Here is a 21,377-nt window from a genome sequence, read left to right as displayed (position 1 = left end):
TGGTTATAAATTTTGACTATTTGAGTGGTGGAAGTAACACACTTCTGCAGTAAAATACTCATGTATTCTCAGTGTAAAATCACTCAAACTTCTTGGGAGTCTGACTGTCTTGCCAGCTCTCTTCAGCCCTCTGTAGGATGAAATTACAGGTAATATTTCTTAGTCTTTCTTCTTTATATTCAGGATCCCTCTTGGAACTGTTTGAGAAACACTACCTTAACAGTATTTTATTTGTTTGGGAACTACAGGTTTTCCTCTGATCCCTACCTGTAAACTTCCTGGATTAATGGAGCTTGAGGGAATCTGCAGTTGTCTGAAGTTACCTTCTCCAGGTTTTGTAACTGATTCTGTTGTGTTTGAATGAAACTTTGAAGCTTGTTGATTATGGTCTCTGATCCTCAGCACCACTTTTACCTAATCAAGATAAAGACAGGACTCTTCTCTGGATCCATCTTAAAAGATGCCATGTCTAAGTAAGAAGGAATAGAAAAACCATTTTCATTCACAAACTCAATTTTATTTCCTTTATGTTGAAAAAGCTCTGAAATATTTTGTTTAATAGGGTACTTTCATAATTCAGCATAGAGCAATTAATACACATAATTGCTTAATATGTTCTTTAACATAAAAATGTTAACAGATTGCAAAAGGGAGAGGCTGATGTACAGAGCTGCTGTTTCAGCAACATCATACAAGATGGTTCATCTCCAGGACAGGCAGGTTTCTTAAACATCTGTTCTTTGCAGAATGAACAGGTAACAAATTTTAAGGGACAGCACGTGCTTTATTTGGTGTAGAACAATGAAGAACAGTGCTTTAACAGAACTATGAGGATTATCTGGTCCTAAGACCACATATGGATGTCATTTTCAGCTTTCTTCCTGCATCTTACACTGTACTTAAATACTTCTGATAAAAAGCTTACAAGAAATATGCCTACATGCCATTTCATAGGTTTCTTGAGGTAGTGGACACAAAAAAGAAAATCCATGTGACTTAGGTTGTATCTTCCACTAAATGATGTGCTAGGAAGAATTCAGTACAAGAGCGCGTATGCTTCTGCAGTGGTTTCAGTAAAAGACCCATCATGGAGGGTTTGCAGGCTACCTACAAGCCCGTTGGCACCTGTCCAAATGTACAGATTCTTAGGAGGGAGAAGCTACTTTCAGTCCCATTATCTGATCCCTTAGTGCCAGCACTTGAGTCCTTGTGTCACAGCATAAGTTAACAGTTCTCTAATTTAGGAGAATGGCAGATCTTTATGGCTGTGTTGCACGCAGCTTCCTTTGCCAGGCAGTCCTAAATCCAAACAAAACCTAGAACAGGTAGCCCAAATAACCTTTTTAATTTCAGTAAGCTTGAGCAGGAATTTGGCCTTCCTTCTCCAGTGGCACCTTGTCAGCCATACAAAGCTTCCTGTTCAGCTTTTCCCCACTCCAGCACAGCAGCTGAATGACACATTTCAGGTGAGTGCTGACCTTGGCTTGCCACTGCAAATAAACCTCACCTGTCCTTTCGTACCTGACATCACACTGAGCACTTACACAGCATCCCTGGAAGTGTCCAGGCTGGATGGGACTTTGAGCAACCTGACCTCGTGGAAGGTGTTCCTGGGTACAGCAGGGGATGGGAATGAGATGATCTTTCAGGCCCCTTCTGACCCAAACCATTCTGTGATTTTCAGCACCTCCTCTGAAAATAGAAGTGAAATAGGAGTCTTGTTCCTCCACAACACAGCAACTGAGTAGAATGTGCTTCTGCATCATTCTCTGCTACTTCTTTAAACACCAAACTAGAACTGCTTTCTTGTTACTGTTGTTTTCCCTAGCTCAGAACATGATCACACATTACAGTCAAACCAGATGCTTTCATAGTTCAGCACGGAGTAATTCATACCCGTGTCATTTTGAATCTCCATTCTAAATTCCTACAGCAGCAACATCCCATTCAAGAGTGATTCTTTATTCTACAGATAAGGACAGACTCGTGCTTGCCTTGGAAGTAATCGCTATTTAGAATACTTCCCTCCTGAACTAGCTTCAAAATCAGTTGGAAAATCATTTTGCTTCAAGAATAAGCATCTTGATCCTTGCCCTCATACGACTTCTAAGCACAAATCAGTCTTTATTTCTCCTGGAACTCCATACAAATACCTTATTAGAAGATAATAGCTTTTCCTTACATATTTATTAATTTATGTTCTGCTGTTTTTTCTGTCATCACTTTGCTCCCCTTCTAAGAAAGCTTTCAGTGCTACAGTGGCCAACAGGGATGATATCATCACCACTGTTCCCACTACCCTCAGTACTTTGAACCACCTGGGGTAAGTAGGAAGAAGGGAAATGTCATAATGCAGCGCTATCCCCAAGGCCACCGTGAGCATGAGCGCTCCCTGAGTGACATCTTTGAAAAGCAAGGCTTGGCAGGCAAGCAGAGCAGGAACTGTGCCGTTGGCCAGGTTCAGCCAGTCTGGCTTGGCTGGGCTGTTTTCTGGGAGGGCAAAGCCCCACCTCATGCCCCCCAGGAAGGAGGCTGTGGCAGCTCCATAGGTGACCTGAGCAAAGGCCAGCTCTGGGTAGTAGGAGCCCTGTGAGGCCATGGCCAGCGGCACGGCCACAAAGGGAATCAGCCCCCCCAGGCTCAAGTAAAGGGCTGGCTTGGGACAGTCCTTCAGTGATCCCGGGCTCTCCTGTGATTGTTCCTCAGATTCTGCAGGGGTTTTCTTCTTGGAGACAGGGAGAGAGGTGTGGAAAGGCCGGAGCTGGGCTATGCAAACTGCTGCTGGTTGGAGGCTCAGAGGTGTACATAGAGGCCTTGCATCCCTCTGCAGCTGGAGGAGGGCCAAGGAGGAGCAGCTTGTCTGGTTCCTGCCACGGAGCAGCACACTGGCACCAGGTAACTTCTGCAGCTGCAAGCACAGAACTTGTTCTCAACACTGCACAGTGCAGGCTTACAGACCTGCAGGTACCTAAATGACCTCCTGAATATTGTACCAAGTGGTTTCCCAGCTCAGGTCACACCACAGCTGTCTTTGCTTTTGAATTTCAAGTGGTTTTAACCAAACTAATGAAGGCACCCAATGCAGCTGATGAAGAGCAACTGGGCTCTCCAGAGTGCACAAGCAAAACTTACTCAGTGCCCACCTATCCCTCCCCACACATTCTCTAGGCACTTTGAAGTTATATCAGTCCTTTTCAGAGTAAAATATAAAGTAGTTTCATATAGAAGCAGGATAAGGTCACCCCAGAAATCAGCTACTGTCTCCTCACTACTCCCATCAAGAAGTGATAGGAAAAAAATACATTGAGACAATAAATCTCAAAAAGCTATTCTAAATCTGAGCTAAATCTCAAAAAGCAAAGCTATTTTATAAAAGAAATAGCTTTGCCTAAAAGTGCTGTAGAAATGATGAACTATTCCAGAAAAGCTGAGTGATACACTCCAACTTGGAAGCCACCTTTTTTTCCAAAGCTGCAGTCCTATCTTTTGCTATTTTATTTTAAATAAAATCAGCAAAAAAAGCCTTCAGTAACTTACTTTGAAAGGTGTGTTGAAGCAGCATCGTTGTATGAGAGGAAACATGTTTGTTTTCTCAATGCCCTAAAACAGAAAAATTCAGAAAAAGGTCTGAAACTAATGAATTATTGAGTTGGTCTGATGGTTAAAGTTCAGCCACAGTCTACATTTATCAAATACAAGAGTCTTACAGGTATATATTTAAAGAAATATGTATATTACATATCTATTCAATCAGTACTTGCTCAGTGCAGAATGCTTCGTTTCAAGCAGCTCTACGAACTGAAATTCTAAAGTTGTATTAACTGTTTCAAGAACAATTTCTACTTTAAAAACTGAGTATCAGGGGACGGGTGATGACTTCCCGTTCATGGATCATTCCCTCTTCAACGGATAAATGCCTTCACAAAGCTTATAAAGGAGCATTTTCTCATGCGCGTGAAAAGCGACCATTAATAAAAAAAGGAGGAGAAAACCCATCCCATGCAAGCTGCAGGTACGAGCTGCAGAGCTCCCTGCGGGGTACGACACTCACCGGGGGAACGTGGGCGGCTCGCCCTGGATTTGGCTCCGCAGTTCCCGGTCCTGCTGCGCCGGGAGAGAAGGGCGGCTCCGGCAGCCAAACTGCCCTGCCAGAGGGCGAAGAAAGCGGACAATATATGGATCTTCCAGAGGGAGGAGGGGCCGCCCTGCCCACCGGGGACCGGGCAGGACTCACGCACCGGGCGCTGCCAGCGCCCCGGACCCGCCAGCTGTGGCGGCTTCCGGTGCTCCCATAAGCGCTCCGCCGGCACCCGGTGCTTAGCGCTACCGGTCCGGGCAAGAACCGGCGCGACCCATCGTGTTCCTCCGGGCCGCGGAAGGCCCACCGAGCCGGTACCGGGGGCAGCCGTGCCGGTCACTCTCAGCCCGAGGGTCGCGGTTGGTGTGGCACAGGAACGACACGCTCCTCTCCTGCCCGTGGGACAGAACCTCTCCTGGGGAGCAGTGCGGCCATTCCTGCTTTCTGGTTTCCGGCATCACCGCATGGGGCAAGCCTTCCGCAGGCGGACTACGAATCCCAAACTGCCCTGCGGCGCGTTGCTCGCCTGTCTGCACGGCGGAGATGGCGAGTGCTCTTCTGGGACTCGTAGTCTGCGGCTGCTTCCGACAGGCGGTGACGGGGGCGGTGCGCGCCGCCGCCTCTGATTGGTGGGGCGGGAGGCGCGGGGGCCGGGGCGGAGGCAGGGAGGGGGAGCCGGGGGGGCGTGTTCCTTCCGCGTGCTCGGCCCCGCCCCGCGCGCGCGCGGGCCCCGCCCCCTCCGGCCCCCGGCCGGGCAGGGCTGGGCGGCCATTTTGGGCAGAGCTTTGTTATGGTTGTGGGGCCGCCGGAGCCGCGCCAGGGCCCGCCCGGTGAGTGCGGCCCCCGCGCCGCCCCCTCCACCCCCCCAGCGCCCCCCGCGTCCCCCGCGTTTTCACCCGGCCCCTGCCGCCCCCAGGCCCGCCCCGCCGCCCCCCGCGGCACCGCGGGCTCGGTGCGGCCCGGGAGCGGCCTCCCGCCTGGCCGGGCCCCCCCCCCCCCCCCGCGCTCGGTCCCGCGGCCGGGGCGGCTCCGTGGGGGGGCAGCGCGAGGTCCCCACGGGCAGGGCCGGGCCGGGGTGGGCGGCGGGGCCGGGGCTCTGCGGGTTATTGTTTCCTGTTCAGCCGGGAAGTTCGTAGCGCTGACACTGCCGGAGCTGAGCTCCTGTCATGGGGCCGTCCGTGGGGGGGGCGGCGGGTGAGTCCCGAGGGCCGGGCAGGGGCGATCCCGCTGTAGGCTGGAAACGAAACCGGGCGGCCCGGCCGTTCCCCTTCGGCTCCTCCCGGGCCGCGCTTCCCGGCTGCCCCCGGCGGGAAGGGGCGGTCGGCGCCCGGCAGTGACACGTGGGCTGCGGGCAGCCGGGGCTCGGCTCTCTGTGCCCGCTGCCAGCGGGGCTGGGAAACTTGTCAGGTGCCGCTCGGTGTCTGCTCGGAGGGAAACGGTGACCGGGCCGAGCGTGGGGTGGCTCTTTCGGGCGTCAAAGTTATTTCCGTGTGTCCGGTGTGCTTGGTGCCCCCTTGGCCTAAGGTCTTGTTTGGTTTGACTTAAAGGGCTGGGGCTGGACTTGATCGGAAAGCGCTTGGCGTTTCCAATATTCATTTAAGACTTTGAATTCAGTTCGGCTTAGTAACGAGGTGTTTTGGAACGATTTTAGAGCAGTCAGTAGGTGTCTGCACAAGTTACGAGTTTTTAAACAGCTTTAGAGGAACAGGAGCTATTTAAATTCTTACAAGTAATGGTGGAATGGTTTAAGAGTGTTGCTTAAAAATCTTTTTATATTAACATGACCAGGTAGGTCAGCCTGCCTTTCCCCGCCCCCGAGCTGTGAGTGACACAAGCGTTAGTAATGTTGATAATACTCTGAAACGTTGCAAGTGCCTGAGCAAAGTGTGGAAATAGCAAAGAGGGGGAATGGAGATAACAGCTGAGATAATTGGAGTGCCATCAAAGCTGAGTTTACTGTGGAGTTGACATTGCTTCTATAAAAATATTAGGTGGTTATGAAAAAAGCTTATGCAAATGTTAGTTCATGAATGGAGATGGCTGGTATTTCAGTGAAAGGTTCCCCTTAAAGCTTATCCATTTGGAGACGGGTATCTGAAACTTCCAGTTTCTGACTCAGGAAGGAAACAGGTGTAGAGCAGTGGTAGGAGCAAATAAAATTCCCAAATTCTTGAAGCAGCTTTTCCTCTCACACTCTTTCACTTCATTTCTGGAGGAAAGTCCCTTTAAGAAGAACTTATTAAAAGTTTTGTATTTGGAATAGAAAGGCTTCAGGTGGTACTTCCTTATGGCGTTGGGGTTTTTTTACAGCTGTTTGTAGGGAAGTGCAACAGCCCTCTGCATTTTATATTCATCTGGTTTATAGCCTTAATCCTATATGACACAGAAGTTTCCATTGCAGATATCATACAAGGACCTAAAGTGAAAATATGCAGGGAACAGATGGCATTTAAAAAAAACCACAAATCCTGCTTTTTCTGCAGTATCTCAGAAATATGAGGAGCAGAATGCAGATGTGAAGTACAACAAATCAAATGGAAGTGCATACTTTCTGGATGTTAGGAAAAAATCTCTACTTTGAGAACATTTACAGGGTATGGTCACCTTGTCTCACATATGTGACTGATGCATGGTGTTACTGAATCTTGACATTCCTGTTTTAAATTAGGAAACTAAGTCACTACAGGAAAAATAATATTCACTAGAATTTTCATTAAATGGAAACAGTGTTTCAGGAGTTGTGGGATCCTTATTTTAATACAAAAAAATGCTGTGGTTAGATCTGTGAATTTTTTCAGGAGTGTGGGATGTCAGATAATGTAGTTCTTGCCTTTACAAAGTGAAGAAAAACTATTGGCTCAGGAGTTAAAGTTACCTTTTCCCCCCTAGTGTTACGAGTTGTTTGAAGTTAGTTGTGTAACTGCTGAATTGACTTAGCTGTGAAGTGTACTCCAGGGTGTGCTTTGTTTGTTTGTCTGTACGAAGAGATTTGGAAAAGGGCTGACTCTGTTCAGTAGAGCTGAAGCTTTAAAGCACCTCTCTCCTGTGGAGTGCTGGCTGTGCTTGCATGGACAGAGCTTTTCCTCACAGCTCCATAGAAACCAGGGGGTGACTGTTGCTCTAGCTTATCCAGGGACAGGTCATACTCACTGGATTTTGCACTTGATGAGGTAGTGTGTGTACCAGGAAGTTTGTCTGGGATTTTTAAGTTTTGTGTTAATTTATTTGTAGAGGCAGGAGTGGTTTAGTTTTGGTTCTGCAAATTCAGCAATGTAAGTAGACATTTTACTGCCACTTACGTAGTGACCAGGATGCCAACTAAATCATGTGGCTTTTGTTTCAGCAAGAGGAATTTAAGTCCATGTTCTCTTTGCTCGTCAGATTTGATGAAAAGCAGTGAAGTTGGCAGAAACATGGTCCTGCTCAGAGTACTTCATGAAAGCCAGGATGTTGTTTAATTTGTGTACTGTAACTTTATATGTTCCAGTGAAAATGTGCCAAACTTTAATGAGTTACTGTATGGTCAGAAGATAAATCTATGGTTTTGGGAGTGGATTTAGGTAGAGATTGATAGTGGCTAAGTGTCCACTGCCCTGTACGTGTATGTGCAAACACTGGGCAGACCTAGAAGTTCTAGGTTAGACAGGGCTGTGAGCGTGACAGCAGGCAGGGAGGGAAGCATTTTGGCTTAATTGATCATACATATTAGTGATCATGCTGTATCACTCCAAACTGGAAATTCTTGATTGAAGTGTGCAACTCCTTCTCTAGCTGGTCTTTGAAAGTCGGGAGAAGAATTTTCACACTTGATACTACTTAGACCTTTCTATTATTAAACAGCAAACAGTTTTACAAGTGTTGGTGTATGCAGTTCTATAATATGACTAATCTGAAATAGTTGCACTTCCAAGGTCTGGCTTAACAAAAATGCTTTGAACCAGTGCAGCCAAACATGACTGAGGTTTTCTGCAATAAATGATGCTCAGAAAGAAATATTTTACAGCATGTGACCTTGTGCCTCAGGGACTGTTGTACATTAGGGAGTTCGCCAGGAGCAACTGAAGTTCTAGGACTTACAGACATTCTAGCAAAAATGCCAGTGTTGATTTGTTTTCTCCTTGAATCTTGTGATCGTTTCCAGTTCGGTGTTTTGCATAGTTCTATCCTCCACACTGGAAGGAGGATCACAGCTCTGTGGTGTGGTGTTAGTGGCACTTGATAAGAAAGTATGTGGATAATGTTGTCTAAATGTCCTTGGTTTTAAGAATCCCTTTTTTCAATACAGGAAGAAATTAGACATTTTAATTTAAGTTTTATTTTTGGTGTCTCTTTTAGGTTCTGGATATCTGTGTAACCCCCTGCCCGTAGCATATTTACAACATACAGAGTATGTGGCAGTGAGTGACACTCTCTTGGAATTTTGTCATCTTCAGTTTGTGATGAACAATTAACTTGTAAATAAAGGACTGAGTCTGCCAGGGAGGTACATGGTATTATTCTGGGCACAGAAATTATTGGTATTCACAAAGTTGCTGGTGAAGGTGTATGGTTAAGATTACAACAGGCTCCAGCCTTTCAGCAGAGAGGAGTGTTTTGCCATTGTGTTACAATGAGTCATCCATCATCAAGGGATTAATCAGGACTCACGTGAGATGATCTGAAAAGACCTTTGATGTTAATCTTAAAAAACTCAGCAAGGATCCCTCATCCTGAAAATATTGAATGTGTTACGGTCTTGACTGTTAGTTTGGAGAAACTGTTTTTCGTCTACTTTGAACTCCAGTTAAAAGTAGAGAAATGGGTTAATGATAACTTCAATGTCTTCAGGTTGACTGGGCCTTCTGGAATGTATCCTCTAGTGTTTAGGGAGCTGATAGCCCATGGGGGTGGGAAAAGTTCCAGAATGCTGAAGAGTTGAGGAGCATTTTTCCCCACAACATCTAGAAAAAAGGCAAGACTTGGGTATGTCCAAGGGAAGAGTGTTCACATCAGGGAGTCCGTCCTGTGTCATGTACTTTTTGGTGGTTTCACTTCCCTATATTGCAATAATGTTCTTACTGAACACACAGATAATGTGATCCTAACAAATTCAATAAATGATCTGGAAACAATAGCTTTGGATTCAGCCATTTTGGTGTAGATGGGTTCAAATTACTGTGTTTTGGTATATTGCCTACACAGACAAGTAGCAGCTGGTAGGGAAGCAGTTCTGTGGGGGAGTATCCTGGGGGTTGTAATGGTTCCTAAATTATCATGACTCAGCAGCATCACTGTCATGAAAATTCATTTGTCACACTGGAACATACAGAAGCATTTTAAATAAGGCAATGAAGCAGTTTCTCCATTCTGCTGAGAAGGGGTAGGTCTTCAGCTGGAGTTATCTTGTTCAGTTTGGGATAATGTGATATTTGAGAAAGTTATGGCTGTGTAACAAGATTTGTAAAGAAAATAATGAAGTCTGAAAGAGAGAAACCATAATTAAGGATTGGGAAAAAATGGATTGGTTAGCTCTCCAATGGTTTTATACATCGTTTCATCAGACATAAGCAGGTGATATGTAAAGCAGCTTAAAAAAGTTACCTGCAGGTATAACTGGGAGGCAGTTCCAACATCCTGTCAGTGCCTGTGAGCTGTCACACTTGGTAGGTGGGTCATGTCAGTTTTTTCATCATTGATGCTTTGAACTTGAAATCTTGATCTTTGCCAGTAAAATTTGACTGGTTGAAGGTGGGTTGTTTGGTTGGTTGTTTTTTAAAAAAGCATGGCTATATTTGATCCCAGAATATGATAGTAGATCCTTTTTCTGCTGCCAAACAGTGCTGGGATACAGGGTGGTCTGTGGGACTTCCCCCAGAACAACACCTGCTAAAATTGCCTTTCAGTCAGGGAATACTGAAGTTTTGGTCTGAAAAAAATATTTCTTAAAAGGTATCTGCAAGGAGAGTTTAGTCAGTTTTCCACATCCATCATGAATAAAACAAGCAGTTATGAGTTGAAATTGCAGCAGAATATGTTCAGGTGAGGCATTAGATGCAGGGATAGGCTTTCAAGCCATAGAAATAACCATAGAATAAGAAAACATCCATAGAATAAGAAAACAGATTGTAGGGATACCCTGGAGAATGCTGGTGTGCTAATCTGGTTTCATTTACACCTTCCAAAAAAATATCCCAGTAGGGGTACATATAGCTGCATAATGAATTCCAGTCTGCTGATAACAAACTTGTTTCTCTGATACTTCATGAGACATTTTAGGATTAATTTTTGGACCTCTGCAGGCTGAAGATCACTGTACAAATTGGTGAAACAGGGAGCATTGCTTAGTTGACTTTCAAAGATATCTGATGGACAAGGGTAGAGCTAAATTCTTTTAAATCTCTGGAAAAGGTCCTTAACCATGCAATGTATGAAGATCTCCCCGCCCCCCCAAGATGTTTTGCTTGTATTCCCTAATTTATTGTAGGGCACTAGGATAGAAGGATGACAGTGTTTTAGTCTTGGCCTGCATAGATTACCTGGAGAATAACAGCACAATAATTCCTTCAAGATCTAAAGACAAAGCCCAAACCAGCTGGACAACATTTTGTCCATAACTCCTTGCTTTATTTTAACTCAGTTTCATGGACTAGATCATAGAGAGAACTCCAGGAAAACACTGTGAACGTGCAAAGAGGATATATGTCCCAGCTGCAGCAAATCATTAGATCACAGGACTAGAGCTCACTTTCCCCCCCCCTTTTTTTTAAGCCAAGACCAAACTATATATATATAATTTTTGCAATTTATTTTTTAGTTGTTTTAAACATCATTGTGTTCAGTGACTTTTCTGCATTGATGTTTGTTAATACTTTCTCAATCAGAGAAAGTGCTGAAAATGTTAAACCAGTGAAATAAAAACCATTGCAGACAATGTAAACTTTACAAACTGTAATGCAGGTGTTGTACACACGCTGAAAAGTGCTGAGTGAACATGTCTTTCTCATGTCCTAGTTACAGACAAATAAATGTGGAGTTTGATCATATTGTCCTGGTCTTGATGTACAAGGGTTTGGAAATAATCCAGATGCAGGGAGGGGCAGAGGTATGAGCTGTCCCTCAGTCCTGGCAGGTTGTCAAAGTACTTTAGGGGAAGTACCTGTAACTGGAATGTACCTCCCTTCCCAGTTTGTAGTACTGGTCTTGTAGGACCAGGCAATGGTATTGAGGGTCAGAATTAGTCCAGGACTGGTTAGGAGAATGGTCTCTTATTTCTGAATGTCCTCTGTTTTGTTGACTTTCAATTCTTCTTCCTCTTTGCAAATGACATGCCTTCTACTTGCTTATCCTTCATCTGGAATGCAGATCTGTGCTTCCCTCTACTTGATTTGTAGTCTCTCTTGCCTTGACACAAATATTTGATAAATAGTCTGGTTGCATTTGAAGCTCTTTTCATAGGAAATGTGTTTTTCTCCACTCCTAGCAGAATATATTTAAATGTAAATGTGCTATAGTAGCAATAATAACCCTGGTAAAATACTGGTTTATAAAATATCCTTAGTGGGAAATACCATCCCATTTTTTTTTAAGGTGCTGGAGAGCTACTTACTTAACTTCTGCTTAGGCTCCATCCACATTTCTGGAAGACAGGTAGGCAGGATGTATGTAGCATCCAGTGGGGATAAGCCAGTAATTACATATTTGCAATTCTTTCCTGATGATGGAGAACATTATCCTGGTGTGTGCTGCTGTGCAGAACTGACTTTGTTCCTTAAGGCTTTGGGCAGACTGCACAGATGGGCTCTTCATTGCCTTTTCACTCATTCTGTCATGAGGGTTTGGGGACAAGAGTGGTACCTTAAAGGCATCCATGACAAGGTGCTGTGCTGTGCAAGCTTCTGGGCAGAACAGAACCTTATCTTGACTTACTTGCAAAACGCCTGTAGATCAAAGTGCAGTACAAAATAGATGTTTGATTTTGTTCCTTAAAGAGCTAAGAAGACCTTTGGATTTGATTAAAATAGTACAATGCCTTCTGCAGGTTTGAAATACCTTATTTCATAAAATGCTAAAGCTCTTTGAATGTTCAGAGCATTGTTCACATTTAAAGCCTAATACTATTTAAAATGTGTTTTTTTGGTTTGTATCAGTAGTGTCAATAGATACACTTGTTTAAGAGAGGCATACAGTCCCTGAAACCTTACTCCCTGCAGCAGGGTAGAGCAGTAAACAGGTTTTAATATTTCAGGTAAATACCACAGTTCTCTAACATAAACAGTACTAAAGACAGTTAAAGGGGCACTGGAGGGAAGTGGAATCTTCACAGGCACAGGAGAGTGGCATAAGGGGCTGACAGCATTGCCAGTGGCTGCGCGGTATGAAACACACAGGAATAATTGGTGGTAGGCATAATATCTAAAAAGTCTGTGCTCTCCTATTTTGTGCTTATGGGAAGTTGAACCTTTTAGATTTTACATGTTTTAAATGGCTTTATCTTGGTATTCTTGCTGCTTTGAGGAGTGAACTCATGAAAACCCCTTGCAAGGGTTTTTTTTGATGTATCACACTTGCTGGCTGAGGGCCAGAGACTTATCATCTTACACAGGCTTCTGTACAGGTTCCCCAGATGCTGCCTTTTCCAAAATGTGCTTTGGGCTTTTGAGTTAAGTACAACTTGCTTCCAAAGACACGTTTGCCTGCTTTTGTATGGTAACCTTGCTTGCAGAAACTTGGATCAACAGAAGCTTGAAGGGCAGGTATCATTCAATCGATAGCATTTCTAAAGGTGGTATTTTTGTCAGTGGTGGTTTCTTGTTCGATGAAGAATCTTTTCTACAGTCCTAGAAGTCACTTTTCTGTGTTACTTGGTTGTTACTCTTGTATGCCCTTCTGTCTTTAATTGTTGTCAGAAAGGAAAAGAATCATCTCCTTACCCCTGCCCTTGAGATCTCAGTATGTATTCACAAGAGCAGAGTGCTAAGGCTTAGTTCAGTATGTGGTTTTGTGGGAGTATGTGTTTGTCCAGAAGTTTTGAAGGAGGTAAGACTGGGTCAGCATGACCTTGGAGAAGTGGAAAATAAGTATGTGAAGGGACAGGTTGTTTGTGAAGCAGAGCTGTGTGAGATAACAGTTGGAGGACTGTCAGTAGAAAAAAGGGGATTAGGACATAGATGTATGGACCTTTCTTAACCTATTTTCAGTTCATTTAAATTTGTCATTCGGTTTGTATAAATGGTCAGGTATGTAACCATTGGTAGGATTTTCCCCCATCTCTAGCCTGTTACTCTGGAAGAACTTTTGTATGGCCAAGCTTCTGGCATGTTTTCATCTTGGAATACAGATTTATATAGCAGTGTTCTGTCTAGAATGCAAAACAGTTTTGATGACTCTGCAAGATAGATTAATTTGCTTTAAACTTAAAAAAGAAGGTGTTAATCTCTCAGTAATAGCTGGTCTTCACTAAAACATTTAATATCTGTATCTGGGAAGTTTTTAGTTTAGTACATGATTAACATTTTAATCCATCATTTAGTGTTCTAAAATGGGCTCATATTTCTGGAATTCTAGAAAACCTGTTATGAGTGATGCTCTGCATTTTTAGATACTAGATTTTTTTTTTTTAGCAGCCAGATACCATTTAAACAATGTTTTTTGCAGTATTTTTAATTAATAGGGCTGTTCTTTATATTTGTGGAGTCATTTTGGAGGGCTGACTGTGGATATAATGGGAAAAAAACAGGCGGTGATGGCATCTCTGGGATATAGTTCTGGTTCCTGTAGCTCAGGTGTTGAGCTGTGCCAGTTGTACGAGCCATTCCTCTCCAAAGGGGGCTGCACTTCAGCTGTGCAGAGATTGTGAAGGTGTGTCTACACAACTGGATTCATGGAAGTGAAAGCAAAAGGAAAGAAGGGGTTTCTTGTAGATACTTTATGTAGGTAAACTGGAAATGAATTATCTCAACTTGTGAGAATGTGGTTCACCAGTTGTTACAACAACTGAATGAGTTATGCTGCACTTGTCTTTTACAGTGAGGCCTAATAATGCATGCAGAGTTGAAGCAGAGTTTATAATTGTGTTATAAATGGAGTTTGCTGGCACAGATAGCCCAGAGAAGTTGTGGATACCTGGAGGTGAGCAACCTGGTCAAGTGGAAGGTGTCTGCCTGTGGCAGCGGGACTGTAACTAGATGCTCTTTAATTTTGTGTGCCCAAATATGATTATCTTAATGAAATGTTTATGTAAGACCAAGCCATGTTCTGTTTGGGCTTTTTTCAGGGTAGTGAAATTTCATGTGAGGCTTTTTGATATCCTTAAGGAAATCTGTAGCATACTTCTGACTCTTCCAGAGTTGGACCCCAGGCTGTGGCTCCCTATTTCTGTGAATGTATTGGGTGAATTTGAGGTAATTAGAGATATTTTAGTGAATACATATTGTAGTAATTCCTTATTTTAAAGCAACATACACCTATTCAGTGACACTACTCCAAAAAGTAGGTAGGTGGAAAGTGGTCTGTTTTGAATGTTTGGGCATATCTGCTTGATTAAATAACTTTAAAAGAGCTTCACAGAAAGAAAACTGATGAGGGAAGTAAATTCTGTTCTGCCTTCTGCATCCATTAAATTGTTCACTAATGCTTCTGAATGCTTTTGCAACCCAGCTGACATCTGATCTTTAGGAATATTACTGAAATCCCCATTGACTTGGCTGGTTAGAAAAACAAATTTTTACTTCTTTAAAGTAAACATGTTTTATTTGGAGTAATAGATAGAAATGCAGTGAACTAAAACTGTGGCAGGGATAGACAGGTGTTGCCCTTATGACCTTTTACAGCTGCCATTAACTGGATTGATAAATGTGTAATGAAGGGTAAAAGTTTACTTTCATGCTGGTTTTCTGCTAAAGGTTCTACGTCTTCATGATTTGCTGTTGCAGGAAAGGAGAAACTGAAGTAGAGGCTGCAGTTAATAGGATTCCTGGTAGACAGCAGTGCTGAAGGGAGCTGGGGATGTTTGCAGGGTACCATGAAGCAGAAAAAGCACCCAGTAAAATGTGTCCATTTCAGAAATGTGCACTGCAGTGGACGAAGGTTGGAAGCCCTAGTTCCAGGTATTCCCAGAGAGGGGCTGGAGCAGCAGTCATGGCACAGCAGGCAGCCTGGAACTCAGGGGAGACTGCTGCTCCTTGTGTTTTTACAGCCTTGTAGGCCAAGGCAGGAGATGGAAGAGGAAGTAGTAGGAAAAATGCACCACTGCTAAGGCTCATCTGTTCTGTTTCTTAGGACTTCTGAAGTATCTTGAACCATTTCCAGTGAAAACTGTCATAGCTCCTTGGCTCTGATTATGTGTAGCTCATCTCTCTAGGCTCGTGTTCTGGTCAATGTAGGTCTTTACATATTGAGCACCTCTTTGGTTCCCACTGCCAGGTGAATCTGAAAAGCTCAGCTTGAGACCCAAAGCTTTAGAAACTCTGGTTTAGAGATTAAGTCTGATCAAGTCTGTGTTAGGAGCAGAAATGAAATAAGCAGAAGGCTGAAAACAACCAGGCAACTCCATTCAACTGAGGTACAGCAAGAACTCTATGGAAGGGATATTGGAGAGTGGGGTTTGTCTCTGACTGCATGTTTCTTACTGTGGTCTGTGTCTCTTTAAATTCAATGTGGTTGTATATTCCTTCTGTTTTCATGCCAGTTTTTAATATTTGTTTAGACAAATACACTATAAAATCTGGTATATAAAAGAACACCTGACAATTTTGTTTGACTCAGTGATAAATACCACTTTTACTTGCATGTAAAATGACACAGTGATATTTAGTTGTGAAACTTAGGCACTTAACAAGGGAAAACTACTTTTGGAACAACAAAAACTTAAGAAAATAGGTGGCTATGAAGTAGCAGTTAAGACATTTTTAATGTTACATGTAAAAAGTGATAATATAAATTGTTAACCATTCTAGTGAACCTTTAAAAATAAGTGGAACCCAGGTGCTAATACAGAGTTTAAATTTTTTTCGTACTTAGATTACTTACCAAAGATTTATCCATTTTGATGGGTCAGATAATATTTTGGGATAGCTGACAGGTTCTTTTTCTACACCAAAGCTCATTAAAGCAGATTTCATTGTTCTGAAAGGAGATAGGCCTTTAGAGAACATTTCATTTAGTGATATTACTATTCTTTTCTCTTTTTCTGATTCTTATTACCAGAAATAATTCACATTTTAATTCATTTAAAAGGAAAGCGAGAATTAATTAGATTTGCATTGACAAGCACTTTTGTTTGCTTTTTTTCTGGAATTGGGAGTGTCTACTGATGATCTTTGTCCTTGTGTTTTCCATGGTGAAGCAGAGATCAGTTCGATTGAACTGTAAATGCAATAATAGAAGAACTGAGTAGTTGTCAAAGGTCATTTCAGTTCTGTGTAGTAATAGGGGAAAAAATAACTGTGTTAGATATTAGGAATGCACAGTTTTGCCACTGTGTAAATTGGCCATACTCCCAAATCATGAACATTTGATGTTGTTTTGGTGGTGATATACCTAAAGAATAGGGTAAAGGCTAATAAGGATGATTAGAGGCATTCAGAAGGCTTCCATGGATACTCTTAGTTTGGAAGAGGCATGACTTGATGAGTCTGTGTACCTTGGGTAAAATCCTGAGTATCATGAAAAACTGAATAGAATGTGGTTGGGCACTTTGGTAGCACAAGAAAATACCCAGTTGAACTGAGGCTGGGTTTTTTTAATAACTCCAAGTTGACTTCTGCATAAAGCACAAATAAACTGTGCCCACTCTCATTTTGAAGGCAAAAATGTATAAATGTGTCTGAAAACAAAGCAACTGAGCGGATTTGCATAGAACTCTGGCATTAAATGGTAATACAGACTCTGGCTTAAAAGTCAAAGTATCCTGGGAGTCCTGATGCTGTTTGTTCTTGGTCTTGCACTTTTTTTCTCAAGAATTTATTACAGAGAGGGTAATGGAGAGACTTTGGGTCTTTCCTGTTAGGATTTTGTGATGATGTTGTCAGTAGAGTGGTAGGTTATGGAAGTGTCTCAGGTAGGTTGCAGATGTGCTGCTGTTGGACAGGATTCAGTGTGTGTGAGAAGGGGGCACGTGGGCTAATCCTGGAGACCAAAGGGTTTCAGTGCTACTATAATTTACAGCACTTCATCTAACAAGGTTTTTGCTTTAGCAAAATGTCTTGCATTTAAATGTGGCATCTGTTGTTCTCTTTGTGCTGGGACATGCCCAGGAAGGCGATGACTGAAGAGTTGTGTCTGTCCCTACTGAATTTTGGAGTCAGGTCTAGGCGTTGTCCTAGGCTGTCTACTTGCACGTTAGGCACTGATAAGGAACTGCCTTGGTCACTCATACTAACAGTGATATCAGAATAGCAGTTTAGGAGACCCAAATCTCTGCAAAATCATCTGTAAATTGGTGATTGGAGTTTTAGAAAATGTTTCACCTTCACTTTGATTGTGTTGAAAGGAAGACTCATGTTGAAACTCGTGTTGAAAGGAAGACTTGTGTTGTAGGAAGACTCGCAGCACCACAAACTGTTGATATGCTTTTCCCTTGCCTTTTCGAAAGGTACTGGGAACCGTTTTGGTAAATGGAACCTGTGGTGGTTTAATTTTTATTTTGTGCTCAGACCTCATTCTTACTTCAAAACTGCAGTTTGTGGTGTTCATTTATTTAGATACCTTAAATCCAGAGAACAGTCCTCTGTGGGCTTTCTTTAGGTCAGTTTTTCACATTGCTGTGAACCATTCTCAAGGTTCGTTAAATCAACTTCTTAAATTTTTTAACTTCTATCAATAGCTTGACATAGCTTAATTGCTATACAGTTTGTTCTGAAAAGCATATTTATTCAGAAGGTAATGAATCTTGTTTAAATACAGTCAACTGCATTGACTTTGTCCCTGTTTTATCTTCTACTTACCTGCTCAAACCTTTGGTAGTAGACTTAGAAGGTCACATCTGAAGGATTTCTGTACCTTACAGAGTTCAGCAGGATGGGAAGTCCATTCTGTCTGTAGCAGATGTTCCATTATGTCCATTATGCACACTTTAATATAAAACCACGTTTCTATAGATTAGAACTTTAGTTGTTTGCAGTGTGTGACGCTCAGTAGATTGTAGCACAGGGTGGGGTGCTCAGAAAGTTCCCAGGTCAGTAGTGTGTGTGGCCATGAGCACTCAGCTTTTTCCTCATCTTGGCTGGTGGTTTATATGTGTTGTGAGGCTGCTTGCTCTTACTTTGTCTGCAGAAATGTGATTGTGGCTCAGAGCTTAGGTGCAGAAGTGTTTCCATCTCTCCAAACTCCTCTATACAACAGTAACATCTACTTCCAGGAAAAAAAAAAAACAACATAAAAATGAAGGGGTTTATTAAAGGTGTGACCCAGAAGATACAAGGTGGTGATTATTTTACTGTTCCCCAGGGTGTGTTTATTTTGAGCCTTATCAAAATCACCTTTAAAACTTCTTTTAAAAGTAAGAATGACATAACATACGCAGTGAAAACCAAAACTGATCAAAGAATGGAACCATATCCAAACAAAGAAAACTAACTCGGATAAGTCAAATATAAAAGCATAATAAGGCACACCTAAAGGCATCCAATGAAACAGCTGATGGCATCAAAACAGTAATAAAACTTGTCAGTTGTTTTAGGAACTATCTATTTGCTTCTGGTTAGGTAGGATGGTTCAAGAAAAAATGTCGTAGCAAAGTAACTCAGGTTTTGGTATTGATGGTGCTGTTTTCCATGGAGAAGTTAATGGAATACTGTTTGTATTATTGACATCATCCTCTTGAGAGGGGACTCTGGCTGTACTGGAGCAGATTAGGAATGATGTGGGCATGTAGAGATGAGATTGTGGGCATTTGGAATGGCCAGGCCTACCTGCAGCGCCAAGTCTCATTATTTGAGCAGCAGTTTTAAAATTGCTATGCAGTGTGGAATCGCTTTCATCAGCTGCATGCGGTTTCTCCAGTCTTCCCTTTATTCTGATTGTTTTTGTTGCCCTTTTGTGGACTAAATCTGGGAAGTGATCATTTAAAAGTAAAAATGCCCTTTTCAGGGACTCTTTTTTAATTAGATTATTTCAGGTTGTGTTTTGATTGGAGATCAAATAGCTGTTGGCACTCACACTATAGTTGCTCAATTTCCCTTTCTGTTCTTCTCTTTAGTCATACTTTGTCGTGTTTGTGCCACTTGTATTGATGGAGCTGTGTTTGGTTTTTTACAGTGACGACAGTTCCTGTCTCACCTCTTTGATGGAAGAGGACTATGACCCAGAAGTGAACTCTTCACTGTAGAACAAGAAGCTCTTGTGGATTAATTGTGTCCCTTTAAAAGCAGCACCCAGTCTACAAAAAATAGAGTAGAAGAGATTATTTTTGGACCTGGCTTTTTTTTGTTCATGTGACCTATGTTTCAGCATGTAAATGGTGAAAAACAGGGAGAACATTTGTGCCTGCTTCTGAGCTTTATATCAAGTAGTGCTTAGCTCTCTGGAGCATTACCCAAGTTACGTGAAGACTAGAGTATATCCTAACATTCATTTTTTAAAATATTTTACCTTTTTTTAGCAGATGTATGTGATAAAAATGAAATTTATATTTTAAGAGCACTTGGGCAGATGCATCTTGTTTAGATCTCAGCATTTAGGGCAAACATTTTTATGTAACATCTTTTTTCCAGAGTGTTTAGATTGATCTGCTGCAGATCATGAACTGTCCAGCAGCCTTGAGTGTATCTGTTCAGTATTAACCATGATGTTGCTCTGAATGTTGTCACGCAGACTTGACAAACCTTTTTGTAATGTAAAGGTTGATTTCTGTACTACCACGACCAGAGGAAATTTAATGAGGTGAACGTGGGCGTGGCTTTTTTAAATATAAATTACCTTCTTAGGTATCTTTTTTTTGTAGTGAGAGTGCAAAGAGAGGGTAAAATGAGCAGCTGAGGGGGTGAAGGGCGCATTTGGCACGAAGCGCGGCCTCTCGTGCTCTGCTTTGAGACGCACTGTTGCCTCAAGGCTGGCCTTCCAGAACTCTGCAGAAGGAAGGAACCCAGAGGTCACTGAAGCACACAGACTGAGGACATTGGACTGCAGAGGCCAAACTCAGGGTGAGTGATCATATGTATTTACTACTTTACTTATACTGTGTTGACTTGCTTCTAGGTAAAGCAAAATGGTGGATTGGAGAATCTTCCACAAAAAAAGGTGGAATTCAGCTATACGGTGCAATAGCGAAATGTTCATAATTTTGAGCAGTAACAATTGCTATGATACGTTGGAAAGAACAAAGGGGTGCAGGAGCTGGCATATGGTTGTCTTTCAGATCTCTGATCTGCTTTGAATGTCACCAGTTGGTCATATTTGATTTACAGCCTCTGGAATAAAACATGCAGACTGTGAGGCAATGAAGGATTGTACCCCAAATTCTGTCATGTCTTGATTTTTACATCTGCCTTGTATGGATTTTCTTTGCCATTGGTTCTGTTTTCTTCCCCCTCCACACCCATTCTGTCATGGACCTCATGGGTGTGTTAATTGTAAACAGGAAGTAACTGGGACTGTTGAAGTTCTTACCTGTTTCAGTCAGAGGAACAATGTAAGCATGAGAAGAAAAATGCTCAAATATAATACAAAAAACTTCAGCACTTTACCCCTCCTATTTATACTGAGAGATAAATTGTATCATTATTTCAGTTTTAATAAGATGACAGGGAATTCTTCGCATTTGCAGAGCCTGGCCATGAGGTTTGATGCCTCATTTTATTGAAGGGAGACACTGGACCTAAATGGCGCAGCATGACTTTGTTCCTGCCTGGCTTAACTTCTCAACACCACAGTCAACCAAGGTAACATTAATACAGATCAGCTTCTTTCACAGCTCTGGCCACGGGTAAGATCAGTGTGTTGGTTTCTCTGTGATTCTGTGTGAGACAAGTGGATTTGTGAGCTGTTGTGATCCCATCCAGGCTCGTTGATGTTGCTGGCTAATCAATGCAATTATGGATGCTGAATTGAAAACTGATACAGGAATGGGGGGGTTGGTGGTTTTTTCAGTTAGCCAAATGTCACTGCTGGGCTGACAGGCTCCTGGAGAGTCCAAATGAGTGCTTCATTACATGTTTACTTTCTGCAGTCCCCTGCAGCCACCTTTGAGAAACATGGAGAGCATCTTCCACGGGGAGAGGGCCGCTTTGGCGTGAGCCGTAGGAGACACAACTCTTCCGATGGATTTTTCAATAATGGGCCCCTCCGAACTGCGGGAGGTAAGGATCAGAATGCAGCCTGAGAG

At 42.7% G+C, this 21,377-nt stretch overlaps 2 protein-coding genes across 2 annotated transcripts in view; one reads left to right on the top strand and one right to left on the bottom strand.

Annotated features, from left to right (window-relative positions):
- Positions 1-501: 501 nt before the first annotated feature.
- TMEM69 (transmembrane protein 69) lies at positions 502-4,643 on the bottom strand. Its single transcript, XM_054638012.2, has 3 exons — positions 4,052-4,643; positions 3,538-3,600; positions 502-2,908 (listed from the first exon to the last, which is right to left on the bottom strand). The coding sequence occupies exons 2-3, from the start codon at positions 3,580-3,582 to the stop codon at positions 2,195-2,197; spliced, it is 759 nt and encodes a 252-aa protein (XP_054493987.2). The 5' UTR covers positions 3,583-3,600; positions 4,052-4,643; the 3' UTR covers positions 502-2,194.
- Positions 4,644-4,767: 124 nt separating this feature from the next.
- The window catches only part of GPBP1L1 (GC-rich promoter binding protein 1 like 1), a 32,014-nt gene continuing 15,404 nt past the window's right edge, over positions 4,768-21,377 (top strand). The window contains exons 1-4 of the mRNA XM_054638749.2: positions 4,768-4,908; positions 19,313-20,196; positions 20,820-20,934; positions 21,222-21,351. Coding sequence (XP_054494724.1) covers positions 20,875-20,934; positions 21,222-21,351 — 190 coding nt within the window. The 5' untranslated portion in view covers positions 4,768-4,908; positions 19,313-20,196; positions 20,820-20,874. The remainder of the gene's footprint in view (positions 4,909-19,312; positions 20,197-20,819; positions 20,935-21,221; positions 21,352-21,377) is intronic.

Source organism: Agelaius phoeniceus, chromosome 8, assembly GCF_051311805.1.
Source record: "Agelaius phoeniceus isolate bAgePho1 chromosome 8, bAgePho1.hap1, whole genome shotgun sequence".
Lineage (NCBI taxonomy): Eukaryota > Metazoa > Chordata > Aves > Passeriformes > Icteridae > Agelaius > Agelaius phoeniceus.
The sequence above is the reverse complement of the archived record's forward strand: the minus strand, read 5'-3'. Positions and strand labels throughout refer to the sequence as shown.

What these genes read in the sequence shown, in the direction of transcription:
- TMEM69 (XM_054638012.2), bottom strand. Translation starts at nt 3,582, where the DNA reads ATGTTTCCTCTCATACAACGATGCTGCTTCAACACACCTTTCAAA. An exon ending in GCTTCAACACACCTTTCAAA is followed by an intron (nt 2,909 to 3,537) that starts GTAAGTTACTGA and finishes CTGTGCTTGCAG; the next exon opens with CTGCAGAAGTTACCTGGTGC.